Here is a 14,370-nt window from a genome sequence, read left to right as displayed (position 1 = left end):
CAAGCTTCAAGCTTTTCAAAAAAAAAAAAAACAGTTATCTGAGTAAACTTGAGGAAGAAAGTGAAAGTGATGAGAAGAAGGAACACTTTGGGTTTTGGGTTTTGTGTATGAGACAGGATCCAAGTTTGTGGTGTTCTTCTTCTTTGGATTCCAACACCAACCAGGGACCATTACCATTATTCAATCTTCTGCTACTACTACACAATATTATTATTATCATCGGAGAGTGAGGGACTGCGGGGCATACTTTTAAGCTTCAGGTCGGAATAACTGAAAAGACTGAGGGTATATTAGGAAATTCGTTTAAATTGACAAGCGGCACCTATTGTCAGTGTCAGACAGACGGGAGAAACACACATATTATCGCCATGAAACGTTCATTTTTTCGTGAGAAGTTACGTCATTGCCCTTCAGGTTTTCATTAATTCTAACCAGATTCTCGCTACTTTAATTAATGGGATAGTGCACAAATAATGCTTTCTTTTAATAAATAAAAAAAATCATATTTATGTTTTTAGTTAAAATTCAAATTTTTTTTATCGTTTTAGATATTATTTTTTTATTTTACAGTCAGATACTATATAATACAGTCGGAAGCTACATAATTGAAGAAAAAAGTTACAGCCCGTTCGCTGCTAGCACTGTAGCAACGAAACAGATCTCCACCCATAGCATAGGTTTTGTTGTGATAGAGGCATAGAGCTGGATAACTTGTTTTTATTAATACTATCTTTGGTTTAAGGAAAAATTAGAGAAAAAAAAAGTAGTGGAAAAAAAATGAGTGAAAAAAAAATTTTTTTTTGTTTGGATACCAAAAAAAACAAAAAAAAAAGAAAATTTTAGTATGGTCTCACAAAAAAAATTTTTCATCCATTAAAAGTAAAAAAATAAGAAGAAAAATGTTATCTTTGGTATATTTACAATATTATCCTTAATTCTATTATTATTAATAATTATTAATATAAATTTAGTTTTAATAGTTTTAATACATTATTATAATAAAATTTACATTTAAACATTATATATGTATTAGATAAATAATTTATAAAATTATAATATTTTATAATATTGATAAAATACAATAAAACACAAATAAATAAAAAGTTTAATTACTCTGTTAGTTCCTATAGTTTCGCGAAATTTTCAATTAGGTCTTTATACTTTTTTTCCTTTCAATTGGGTCCTTATACGTTAATTTTTTTTTCAATTTAGTCCTTATTAACGTTAAACGTCAAAAAAATGTTAGTGAATTGTGAAATTACTTGTATACCCTTAGGGACCCAATTGAAAAGAAAAAAAGTATAGGGACCTAATTGAAAATTCGATAAAACTATAAATATTCAATGAAAGATATTTCTATAATCCCTATTCAATGATTCTACAACATTATAATATCATACAATAATCTTTAAATAATAAAAATTATTCTTAAACAAAATATATTTATATAATGAACCTTAAGTATTGGAATGATCATAATTTTGAGTATTCATACATCTCACACTAAAGTAAACCTACTCGTTAAAATATGCACGAGACCACTTAGAGTTTACTACTAATAAACTACAAAAAACCAAAATATTATATCCTATAAAGGTATCTTTTAGTAAAAGACATCATTAATCAACCATATGTTTTCAATTTCCAAAACTCCATCTTTGTCAATAAACCATCATGATAAATATCTCAATCTTCATTTACATCTCTAAAATTATCCTGCATAATTATATAAAAAAATAATTATGATTTGAACAAAGTGCAACAAGAAAAAGAATAATTATCTTAATCTTCTATTGGATTGAATTATACCAAGTGCAGCAAATAAAAAATTACAGCAAACAAATTAGCTAAAAATAGAATTGTAAAAACCAATTGTGCAAAATAGAATTGTAGAAAATAGAGTTGCAGTAAACAGAAGTTTAGAAAACAAAATTGCCTGGATTATATTAGTTTAATTTAAACATAGTTGCAATAAATAGAAGTTTAATTATTATAACTAAAAAGAACATTCCTGAGTGTTATAGATATAAGTCAGGGATATTGAACAAAGGGTAAAAACATACCTGCAGTGCACACTCATTGATTCTTGTATATCAAAAGACTCATTCCTTTGCTTCAAAGTAGGATATCCACGAAAGTCTGAGCAACCGAATTCTCCAAATCTACTTATATTTTCCTCATAGATATAAGTTAAATTCTTAAGAACTGGTGAAGGTGTGGGTGACTTTGGCATCAGTTCAATAGCTTCTTCCACAAGAAGGTAACATACCGGGCATGCTGCACATAAACAACCCAGGAATATACATAATTAGCCTAGATCTATATTATCCCTCATCCTTTGCATCATCATGAATTACTGAAGTTTGAAGAACTGACACAAGCAGGGATAATGGCTGCAATTCCAAATTATTTAAACACAAAATTTTCTATAAATTCTTACAGCACACAAAAATTCTAAAATAAGACTTATGCCATGGCCCGGTACACTTTGGGTCAGAAATATTCTTAAATTAAAAGAACATTTTTAAATTCATAAATTATAATCATGTTCTAGCAACACATGCATAATTCAATAATGCAATCTATTTCTATCCGGATCCACCAATGACATTATTTACCGTTCACATATAGTAAATGCTTTCACAAAAATACTACCCAACCAATGTATCCACAACCATAATGCAGGGGATAATAGTGTAACACACTACATTTATGGCGGCTACAAATTCTTGTCCTGTCATGTGTTTCATTTCATCCAATTCCTTTTCATAGTTGCTGATCTGTAAAAACAGTGATAGATACAGAATTATATATAGAATTAATTGATTGAAGTGAAGCATCAAGTTACATAGAGTAAATTACAGGAAAGTTGGTAGTAGTGGATGTCCCCTTCTGTAGCTATTATCCTAAAGATGAGCTTCATATCTCACGACCTGGGCAGCAGGATAGGGACCACGATCTCTGAGAGTCCTGTATGCCTCTATGACAATGATCAATTAAACTCATAATCAATTAATAATAGATAAAATATATAATCAGAACTCATAATCAATTCAACTCTCTCAAAGGCATTTAATCAAACACCTTATCTCCAATCTCACCTCTTTTCTTATTTCTAACATAATCAATTAATTACAGATAAAATACATAATCAGAACTCATAATCAAAATTTTTTAACACAATCAAAACTAATTTTAGCAAATTAAGCTTCACAACTAGATCAATTGGTTCTCCTTGTCATTCAGAATGCTAGTTACCTAATCAAATAAAGTCAAATTACATACAAGCAGCAACCAAAAATAAGCATAAGCAAAATTAGAGGTATTTAACAATCAAGATTTCTCAACATTGTACCTGAAGCATTAGAATCGGGAGAGGATGCCATTTGACTACTAGTTGTTTTAAGCATAACATTCCTCCCGTTCTAAGTGTAGTGGGAGGAAGACATTATTGAGAAGAATTATTACCCAAAACGCTGACAGAAACCCACATGTTCATTCTACACCCAATCTTTGCAATTCAAACAAATGAAAGCCATCTAACTGGTTTCCTTCCCACATGCCACCTGGTCCCTTCATCTCCTCCGATCCAACAGTTGAAAAATCAAAACAAAATTCAATCATCACCTGTTGTTGCAGAACCAGTCCAGACAGCAAAACGGAGTCGAGGAGCGGCAACTCGAGACAAGGCACCCGAGGTGCGGTGGCAAGGCGAGACGAGGGGATGCAATAGGCAAGGCGGACGAGCGGAGCAGAACACAGCACCCGTGGGCGACGCAGAGGGACGACGACCTTCCAGCGACGGACGACGGCAACGCCATGGAAGACGGCAGTAGAGTGCGACGGAGGAGAAATCCAATTGGGAACTTAGGAGAATAACTTAGGGGTTCTCTGATTTTGGGGACAAAATATAAAGGGTATTTTTTGGTATTTCAAAAAAATAGAGATGTTTTTAATTAGGTTTTTTAACTAAATTATGAGAATATTCGATTTTTTGATGGAATATTCTGTTATTTCAAACAGTTTTATGACGGTAGGGACTAAATTGAAAAAAAAAATTAACCTATAGGGACCCAATTGAAAGGAAAAAAAGTATAGGGACCTAATTGAAAATTTTGCGAAACTATAGGGACCAACAGAGTAATTAAACCTAAATAAAAATATTTATACTTGTTGAGTTAAGAAATTAACTAAATTAATCAGTGATGACAAACATTATTTTTGGGCAAAGTAAATAATTAGTGTTGATTAATTATATTTACTTATTACTAATTATTTATTATTGTAGGTAAAAATTTCATAGCCCAAATGGAATGAAAAGCAATCAGCAAGGTTGGTGGGCTGAAAGCAAAAATCAGAAGTCCAAAAGAAACAAAGCCAAAGAAATCAAAACGGGTTGCTTAATGGAAATCCAATCCAAGCTCGTATCCATCCCACAAAGCTTCTCTTGTAAGATTGAAGTCTTCACTCTTTCAATGTGCAACGTTCCTCTCCTCTCTGACCAAGTCAAATTAGAACTTCAGAAAAGTAAGAAAGAGAAAGAGAGAGAGCTTCTTCACCAAGCTAGTCACCAAAGAAGCAAGAGAGAGAAGGATTAAGCTTGAAACACAAAAATCTAAATCAGAAAATCCAAACCAAATCAAGCTTAGGTTATAGGTAAATCATTTCCTCATACATGCAACTCCGCTTCATCTCTTCTTCCCAACTCTCTGCTCTATCCGAAATGGGATACAAAGGTAAGAGGATTTCTGTTCTTCTCTGCTGTGTATCTATGGTCTTAAACAAGACTTGGGGACCAAGTTGGTTTTCAAGGGCTAAGATCAAGTTGACCATGAGAAGATTTCTATGGTTACTGTTTTATGGCTTTCGGTCAAGATGAGGAAGTCAGAAGGAAAGTTTCTACTCTGGGAATTAAGGAGAAAAAGTGAATCTGTCGGTTGGTGAAGCTCAAGGCTCAAGGTGTTGACCTTGGAAGAAGAACCAAGCAACATGCAAGGAGATAAAAGAGGTTTGCTGTTCATTCAGAAACTAAGGAGAGAAAACCAGAGTGTGAGAACAGTGTTCTGTTAAGAAGTTCCTCTACTTGGATAATGCTTTCTTTCAAAGAAGCATTCGGCCAATACTGAAGAACTGCATCTGAGGTTTGCGAATCTGGTTTTGCACATAGCAAAGAGGCTGCTGATGAAGTCAATCTCCTTTATGTCTTACTGATTGTAATGTACTTTTCTAAGTTTATCTTTCTGTAATTTCTTGAGAGAAAAGGCATTGTGAGAGAGCTTAAGAAAAAGCCATGAGTGAAAAAAGGCTGAGTGAAACACTTGAGAGAAAAGTCTAGAGTTATTTTCTGATTTCTTTAGGTTGGTTAAGTGTCTTGTATCTTGTACCTGTAAGTTATCCATTTCGTAGTTGGGTTAGCACTAAGAGGAATAGTTAGGTATTAACATAGCCAATATCAAGTTAGGTTAGAACTTGAGTGTGAAAGGATTGGGTCAATCCTGTGAAATTGGTGTATGTAATACTGTTAACTATAGTGAAATTCTTCCATAGTTGTGGAGGAGACTGGATGTAGGTTGCATAGCACAAGGCAACCGAACCAGGATACATGCTGGTGTTAGCTTTTCTCTTCTCTGCTGAGTTCTGTTTTCTGATATTCATGAGACAAAAATAAATTGTCTCATAAATTTCCGCTGCTGAGTTCAAATAGAACCTGAATTGAAAGTTTGTTTTAAAAGGGTAATAACAGCAACTAAAAGGAAGGCATAGATTCAACCCCCCTTCTCTAAGCCTACCACAACCTTCAATTGGTATCAGGAGCTAAGGTCTCAAGAATCAAGCTTAACCGCTTGGAGCAAAGATCCAATGGCGAATAACTTGGGTACAACTATAGTTGCCTACACCCTCACTGAAGGCCAGTCAAACAACCGGCCACCTTTCTTCAACGGGAAGAACTACTCCTACTAGAAAGAAAGGATAAGGATTTTCATCCAATCCATTGACTACAACATATGGAAGATTGTTGTGAGCGGTCCATAGATCCCAACAAAGACAAGTGCTGATGGAGTGGTGACTCCAAAAGAAGAAGCTGAATGGAATGAAGATGATAAGAAGAAGATAGAGCTGAATGCCAAAGCAATCAACCTTCTTCACTGTGCTATCAGCTTTGAAGAGTACCGGAAGGTGTCTAGATGCAAGACAGCCAAAAAATCTGGGAAAAACTCCAGGTTACACACCAAGGCACCAAACAAGTAAAAGAAACGAGGATTGATATGCTGCGAAAAGAGTACGAGATGTTTAGCATGAAGGATGGAGAAAGCATTGATGAAGCATTTGAGAGATTCTCAATCATAATCAACAACCTTAATGCTATGGGTACAAACTATACAGAACAAACCTTGGTGAGAAAACTCCTTAGAAGCCTCACAAAAGAATGGGAAAACACTGCCACTGTCCTAACCGAGAGTAACAACATAAGTCCCATAACCTATGATGAGCTGAGAGGAAAAATCCTTGCTTATGAAGCCACACACACAAACACAGACTCAAAGAAAAAGGGAATAGCCCTCAAGTCACAAATAGAACTGAAAGAGAGTGAGTCTAGTGATGGTATTTCAGATGACGAGCTTTTGTTTTTTGCTAGGAGATTTAGAAGGATGATGAAGAACAAGGGCAAATACAAAGGTTCAAGTTCAAAGGAGCATAAGATCGACTTGAACAAGGTGACGTGTCATCATTGCAAGGAGGCTGGACACTTCAAACTAAACTGTCCAAAGCTCAAAAAGGAGGACAAAAGAAAGAAGAAAAGGAAGAGAGTACTCATGGCAGCTTGGGAGGATCTTGAGAATGACTCAAATGAAGAAGAAGAATCTGAAAGAGATGACAAAGACTGCTTCATGGCTGGAAACAACAATCTTGATGAGATAAACTATTATGATTTGACCATTGAGGACTTGCATGCTATTATTGATGATCTCACTTTAAACACATCAAAACTGCTTGATAAATACAATGAATGCAGATCTGAAAGAGATGTGTTAAGAGCTGAAAATGATTTTTTAAAAGAAAAAGTGAAGGAAACTGAATGTGCTTTGGACATCATTGAAGAAAATATATTTCTAAAATCTGAACTTGAAAAATTAAAAGGAAAGCACATTGTGGATCCTTCTCATGAGTTAATTGCTGAAAATGAAAGATTAAATGATATGATTAAAAGGCTGAATGGTGACTTAGAAAAATTTGCTCAATGTTCTAGTAACTTGGACAAATTACTTGCAAGTCAAAGACCATTGTTTGAAAAATATGATTTAGGCTACATAGTCAAGGAAGATGCAGTTTCTAATACTTCCTCTATAAAATTTGTGGCTTCTTCATCAAATACCAAATTCATACCAAACAAATCGGGTATTGGATATGTTTCAACTTTTGAAGAAAAATTTGATGAAGTATACACAAGTGAAACTGAGCCTTCACCAAGAATTGATCCGAGTTCAAACCGGCCAGGTTTGGGTTACATTTCAAAAAATGAGGCTGTTTTCAAGAAATCACCATTTTACAACAAAACCTCATATTCGAAAGGTAAAAATGTTCAAAGAAATTCTAGTGAAAATGCTTTTGCAAAGAGGAATAACTTTAACAAAAATCAATTTGTCAAAAGAAATGCATCTCCTCCAAAAACCAGAAAATTTCAACACTTTAATCATTTCAAGCAATTTAACTCACCTAAATTTCAGCGACACACATCAGAGAATCATTGTGTTAATTGCAAGAAAGTTGGTCACTCATATGAACAATGCTTCATTGAAAAGAGAATATAACTCATGACCAATAACAAGGCACTTTATTGTAATTCCTAGGGAGAACGACCCGAGGTTTGAATACTTCGGTTTATAAATTTTAGGGGTTTGTACTAGTGACAAACAACTTTTTGTATGAAAGGATTAGTGATTGGTTTAGAAACTATACTTGCAACAAGATTTCATTTGTGAAATTCTAAACCATCAAAAATCCATTCATCAAAATGGCGCCGTTGCCAGGGAATCGCAATGGTGTTATGTTATTGGTTATTGTACATATGTGAATAGTGTGAATATCTTGCTTTTTGCTTTATTTGCTAGTTGTAGAATTTTATTTCTCTTATTTTCCATTATCTTTTGATTTTTGTTTTCTCTTTCCATTATGAATTCTCATTTTGGCTATGAGTGTGATTACAACTATGTTGTAGGTGATGAGGACTATAATGGAGATGTGTATCAAGGATGGGACAATCAAAGGTGGGAAGAGCCATATGCATATGATCAATCCCAATTTGAAGAACCTTCTCCCAATGAGATAGAAAGCAATGTGGAGGTAGATTTCTCTCAACCTCCCATTTATGATTTGAGTGATGAGGAAGAGTTAGATGAAATTGATGAACAAAGGATTGAAAGTGAAGAAGTTTATGAAGAGGTGGAGATTGACAAGGAAGCAAACAAGGGAGTAAAGCTTGCTAGCACATTGGAGATACCTCTCCCCAAGCCACCACCATCCATTCTTTCATTCAAGTGGGTAAATTCCTTACACTCAAGCTTTATCATTCCCCTTGAATATGGTTTGCTTGAGACGGATGGTCAACTTAGACATATTTGTGGCTTTAAAAGCAAAAAGGAAATGGCTAGTGGTTGGAAACATTATTCTAGGCTCATTATGGTTGCATGTTCAAAGCTTAATTGCACGGTTTGGTATAGAGCTAGATTGTTTGGGTCTAGGAGAATGTTTGGTCACTTTATTGAGAATTCTAAGGTCATGCCACCCAAATGGATTGATGATAATCAACTTGGAGATGGGTGTGAAGACAAAATATGGGATCCGGGAACACATGAGGATCAACATTGGGAGCCCATTTATTTTGTGTATTCATGCATTTATATGATTGAGGCCATCATTTCATTTAGCTCACTTACCCAAATAGCCTACCTTTTATCTTCCATTGTTAGCCAAATTTGAGCCTACGATTAATCCACTTGTTCTTAATTTAGCACATTACAAGCCTTAAAGCGAAAAACAATAAATGTCCTTATTTGGATCTTTGATTAGCTTAGGCTAGAGTGTGTGTATCATTCAAGCGTGGGAACCTTGGGACATTGGGTGAATAAAAGGGTAGTTTTGTATTTTTGTTGGAAATATTGGGAATTGGGTACATACTCATGTATTGATCAAATGTAAAACCTTATGCATTGGGGTTCTTGTATATAAAAAGAAAAAAATGAGAAAAACAAAAGGAAAAAAGAAAATAAAAAGAAAAACAATATGGAAAAGAAAAAAAAATAGAAAAAGAAAGAAAAAGAAAAAAAAAGAAAGAAATAAAAAGGGGACAAAACGCCCCAAAGTAAAGTCCAATAAAGATCAATGCACAAGTGTTGTGAAATGAAAAGAAAATGCATGAGTATGTAAAAAGGTGAAAAATGGGTAGTTAGATTAGAACTTAATTGTATAGGATGTCATAGGTTAGGTGGGAAGTTTAAGTTTATCAAAGATTCAAATTTCAAGCTCACTTGACCAAATATGCATCCTACCTTGACCCTAACCCCATTACAACCTAAAGAAAAGACCTCATGATATGTGTATGCATGCATGAAATATTTGTTGATTGTTAGAAGAAAAACAAATCTTATAAAGCATGATTAGGAGAGAATTGAGAGAATCAACCCTAAACACTTGAGTAAATAGAGTGCAAACACTACCGGTGAGGGTTTGATGCTCAATTACATGTTTTCACTTATGATCATAATTTTCATGCAAGTTTGTAAAAATATTTAATGACTCAATTCAATTGTGGATTAGGCTTGCTAGTCCTTAGCCCTTGAGCATATATGTTTCTTGGGAATTGATTTATTTTGACCCAGCACTTGCATTCATTTAGATAGTTGCATATAGGTAGATTGCATTTAGTTAGTTTCCATTGAATAAATGACAAGACACTTTATTGTAATTCCTAGGGAGAACGACCCGAGGTTTGAATACTTCGGTTTATAAATTTTAGGGGTTTGTTTTAGTGACAAACAACTTTTTGTATGAAAGGATTAGTGATTGGTTTAGAAACTATACTTGCAACGAGATTTCATTTGTGAAATTCTAAACCATCAAAAATCCATTCATCAAGAGTCCATACATGTTATATTTTGTGATACTAACTTGGTACAAAGCAATTTGGAAGATTGTGATGCAGGAAATCAAGCTCAAAAGGAAGATGAAGTTGCTCAAAATCATGAAAAAGAAAATTCTGGACAAGATGAACCAGAAACTGCTAATGCTGAAAATTCAAGAGACAATTCCATTTTGTCTCATGAATCTGAAGGAAATCCTGTAGCCAGCAGCGTTCAGAATCCCTTGGTGACTGAATCTGCCTCCAAGTCCACCAGACCTCGTGAATGGAGATTCTTGAAGAATTATCCTGAGAAATTTGTCATTGGGGACGTATCTCATGGAGTGCAAACAAGGTCTTCCACTAGAAAGGCAAATGAAGGATCAAACATTGCCCTTCTTTCACAAATAGAGCCTCAAAACGTCAAGGAAGCACTTAGTGACCCTTCTTGGGTTAACGCTATAGAGGATGAGCTTCTTGAGTTTGAAAAGAACCAAGTATGGACTTTGGTTCCAAGGCCAAGTGGAAAGAAAGTGACCGGCACCAAGTGGATTTTTCGGAACAAGTTGGGAGAAGATAGTAACATTGCAAGAAACAAGGCAAGGCTAGTGGCACAAGGATATGACCAAGAAGAAGGAATAGACTTTGATGAATCCTTTGCCCCTGTTGCCCGAATGGAAGCCATAAGACTTCTCTTAGCTTATGCTACATATTGTGGTTTTAAATTATATCAAATGGATGTGAAATGTGCATTTTTGAATGGAATAATAGATAGAGAAGTGTATGTGGAGCAGGCTCCTGGTTTTTAAAATAAAGAGCATTCTAATCATATTTTCAAATTATCTAAAGCTCTCTATGGTTTAAGACAAGCTCCTAGAGCTTGGTATGAGAGACTTAGCTCTTTTCTTTTGAAAAATAGTTTTCAAAGAGGCACCACTGACACAACTCTATTTATCAAGAACTCTAATGATTCTTTTATTCTAGTCCAAATATATATTGATGACATTATTTTTGGATCAGCCAATGAATCCCTGTGTTCTGAATTTGGAAAACTCATGACAAGTGAATTTGACATGAGTATGATGGGTGAACTTAATTTCTTCCTTGGGCTGCAAATTAAACAAACTGAAAAAGGTATTTTCATTCATCAAGAAAAGTATGCCAAGGAATTAGTTAAGAAATTTGGTATGAAAAATGCCAAACCCATGGGAACTCCCACGCATCCTAGTTCTAAATTAGATAAGGGAGAAACTGAGAAAGATGTTGATGAGACTAGGTATAGAGGAATGATTGGTTCTCTTATGTACTTAACTTCCTCTAGGCCCAATATTGTGCAAAGTGTTGGATTGTGTTCTAGGTTCCAATCCAAACCAAAAGAGTCACATCTTTCTGCAGTTAAGAGGATCATTAGATATGTTCATGGCACATCCAATTTTGGTCTTTGGTATCCTAAGATTGATGATTTTTCTGCAGTTGGTTATTGTGATGCAGATTTTGCTGGTGATAGAGTTGATAGAAGGAGCACTTCATGCTTATGTTGTTTCCTTGGAAAGTTCTTAAATGTATGGTCAAGTAAGAAGCAACCAACAGTGGCCCTATCCACTGCAGAGGCTGAGTATATAGCTCCTTCTTCTTGTTGTTCTCAGCTTTTATGGTTAAAAACCCAGCTTGCTGATTACAAATTAAATGCTGAAAATATTCCCTTGATGTGTGATAATATGAGTGCCATTAATATTTCTAAAAATCCAGTCTTGCACTCTAGGACTAAGCATATTGAAGTGAAATTTCACTCAATAAGAGAACATGTCCAAAAAGGGGATATTTGCATTCAATTTGTTAAATCTGAGGAGGAATTAGCAGACATTTTTACAAAACCATTAGCTGAGGATAGATTCTGCATGCTTAGGACTTGTCTAGAAATTCTGAGTTATGATTCTTTATTTGAAAAATGCTGATGTATTTGCTGGAGCTTTTTGTCTCATAAACATGTATGAGACAATTCTGGGTAGGTGATGAACATTTCCTTCAAGTCAGCGCGTATTGGGCTTACTTTAAGTAAAAAATTGATCTGGACTAACCTCAAATCAGATTTGGGTAGTCCTAAATGTTTCACTAAAATCCAAACCTCATTTGGGCCCAATATGAATGTTACATTATTGTTTACTTGATTTTTTGATGATTTGTGTGCTTAAGTTTTATTTAAAAATTTTTTTTGGCCCAAAAAGTTTTTCAAGCTATTTTATTTTTGTTTTGATCCAAAAAGGGTTTCATTTTAATTTTGTTGACTTTCAAAATTTAAAATTAATTTCCTTATTTTGAAAATCAAATCAAATCTTTCTTTTATGAGATCATGTTTTTTCAAGTCTTTTCAAATGGTGATGCAGTTGCATGGTTTTGGAAATTTTCTTTTGGGTACGGTTACCAACACTCCCTCTCTTCCCTCCATAACTCCTTCTCTATCCCTTCGGTTCTCACCACTACCCTCATTACTCTTTTTCTTCTTAAACCAAATAACCACCAAATGAGGAAGAAAACCATAGCACACAAGCCTCCTCGTGAAAAGGTGTATAAACTTCCATCCAAGCCCTCCACTCGCTCCCAAGACCGAACCTTCACACCTTCACCATCTCCTCCAACCTCTCCTCCTCGCACTGCTCCCATGGCGCGAACCAAAACTACACCACGATACCCTGCCCCTGCCAAGCCGACGCCACCACCTAAGGCAACGCCATCCAAACCAAGCTCTTCGAAACCTGGCTCATCCAAGGGTAAGCGTCCTGCTGTTGAAGAACCTGTTGCTGAGACAGCAAAACCTAAGTCAAGGTCTGTTCCTGTCTGCTCACAAAGAGGTAACTCTCATCGTCCTCTCAAATCTGTTAGAGAACCAAACATTGATCCTTTTGCTCACAAATCACACTACATGACATCTCACTCAGACTATAACCCCCCATCGTTTCAAATCTGCCATGAACCATGATTTTTATGAGGGAGTTATTCAGTATCGTACTCTATGTCCCTCCTTTCTTGCAGATTTACCTGATTTGAAAAAGAAAGGTTTTCCTTTTGTTGAAAATTTGGAATTTTTAGACTGGAATCACCTTTTCAAAATCAAAAAACCTGTATATCCTCAGTTAGTCAAAGAATTTTATGTAAACATGACTTACCATGAAGGAAGTGTGCATTCTTATGTTAAGGACAGAGACATTATTTTGAATAATGAAACTATCAGTGACTCTTTGAAGTACACTGATGTTGGGCCGTGTGCTTATACATCTGTAAAGTGGGATGATAGAGTTGGTATCTCTTACCATGATGTTTTGGCTCACATTTGTGAACATGTTTCCTTAATTGATGGCATCACACCCACTCACAAAGTCCTAGGATATGAACGTACTCAGTTGCACCGAATTGTCAACCACATCTTAATTCCTCAAAGTGGTTCATAGTTTCTCAATGGCTAAGATCAAGTTGACCATGAGAAGATTTCTATGGTTACTGTTTTATGGCTTTCGGTCAAGATGAGGAAGTCAGAAGGAAAGTTTCTACTCTGGGGATTAAGGAGAAAAAGTAAATCTGTCAGTTGGTGAAGCTCAAGGCTCAAGGTGTTGACCTTGGAAGAAGAACCAAGCAACATGCAAGGAGATAAAAGAGGTTTGCTGTTCATTCAGAAACTAAGGAGAGAAAACCAGAGTGTGAGAACAGTGTTCTGTTAAGAAGTTCCTCTACTTGGATAATGCTTTCTTTCAAAGAAGCATTCGGCCAATACTGAAGAACTGCATCTGAGGTTTGCGAATCTGGTTTTGCACATAGCAAAGAGGCTGCTGATGAAGTCAATCTCCTTCATGTTTTACTGATTGTAATGTACTTTTCTAAGTTTATCTTTCTGTAATTTCTTGAGAGAAAAGGCATTGTGAAAAAGCTTAAGAAAAAGCCATGAGTGAAAAAAGGCTAAGTGAAACACTTGAGAGAAAAGCCTAGAGTTATTTTCTGATTTCTTTAGGTTGGTTAAGTGTCTTGTATCTTGTACCTGTAAGGTATCCCTTTCTTAGTTGGGTTAGCACTAAGAGGAATAGTTAGGTATTAACATAGCCAATATCAAGTTAGGTTAGAACTTGAGTGTGAAAGGATTGGGTCAATCCTGTAAAATTGGTGTATGTAATACTATTAACTATAGTGAAATTCTTCCATAGTTGTAGAGGAGACTGGATGTAGGTTGCATAGCACAAGGCAACCGAACCAGGATACATGCTGGT

General features: G+C 35.2%; 2 protein-coding genes across 2 annotated transcripts in view; one reads left to right on the top strand and one right to left on the bottom strand.

Annotated features, from left to right (window-relative positions):
- Positions 1–13,354, bottom strand: part of LOC107625298 — a 30,091-nt gene extending 16,737 nt beyond the window's left edge. The window contains exon 1 of the mRNA XM_016327904.2: positions 13,341–13,354. The gene's annotated coding sequence lies outside the window, so the exon portion shown is untranslated. The remainder of the gene's footprint in view (positions 1–13,340) is intronic.
- On the top strand, positions 12,639–13,094 carry LOC107627245 (extensin-like). The gene has a single exon (XM_016330098.1). It carries the CDS (start codon positions 12,639–12,641, stop codon positions 13,092–13,094), a length of 456 nt encoding a protein of 151 aa, XP_016185584.1.

This window comes from Arachis ipaensis, chromosome B02 (assembly GCF_000816755.2).
Source record: "Arachis ipaensis cultivar K30076 chromosome B02, Araip1.1, whole genome shotgun sequence".
In the NCBI taxonomy this organism is placed as follows: domain Eukaryota; kingdom Viridiplantae; phylum Streptophyta; class Magnoliopsida; order Fabales; family Fabaceae; genus Arachis; species Arachis ipaensis.
Note: the sequence above shows the minus strand (reverse complement) of the source record. Positions and strands in the feature narration are given on the sequence as shown.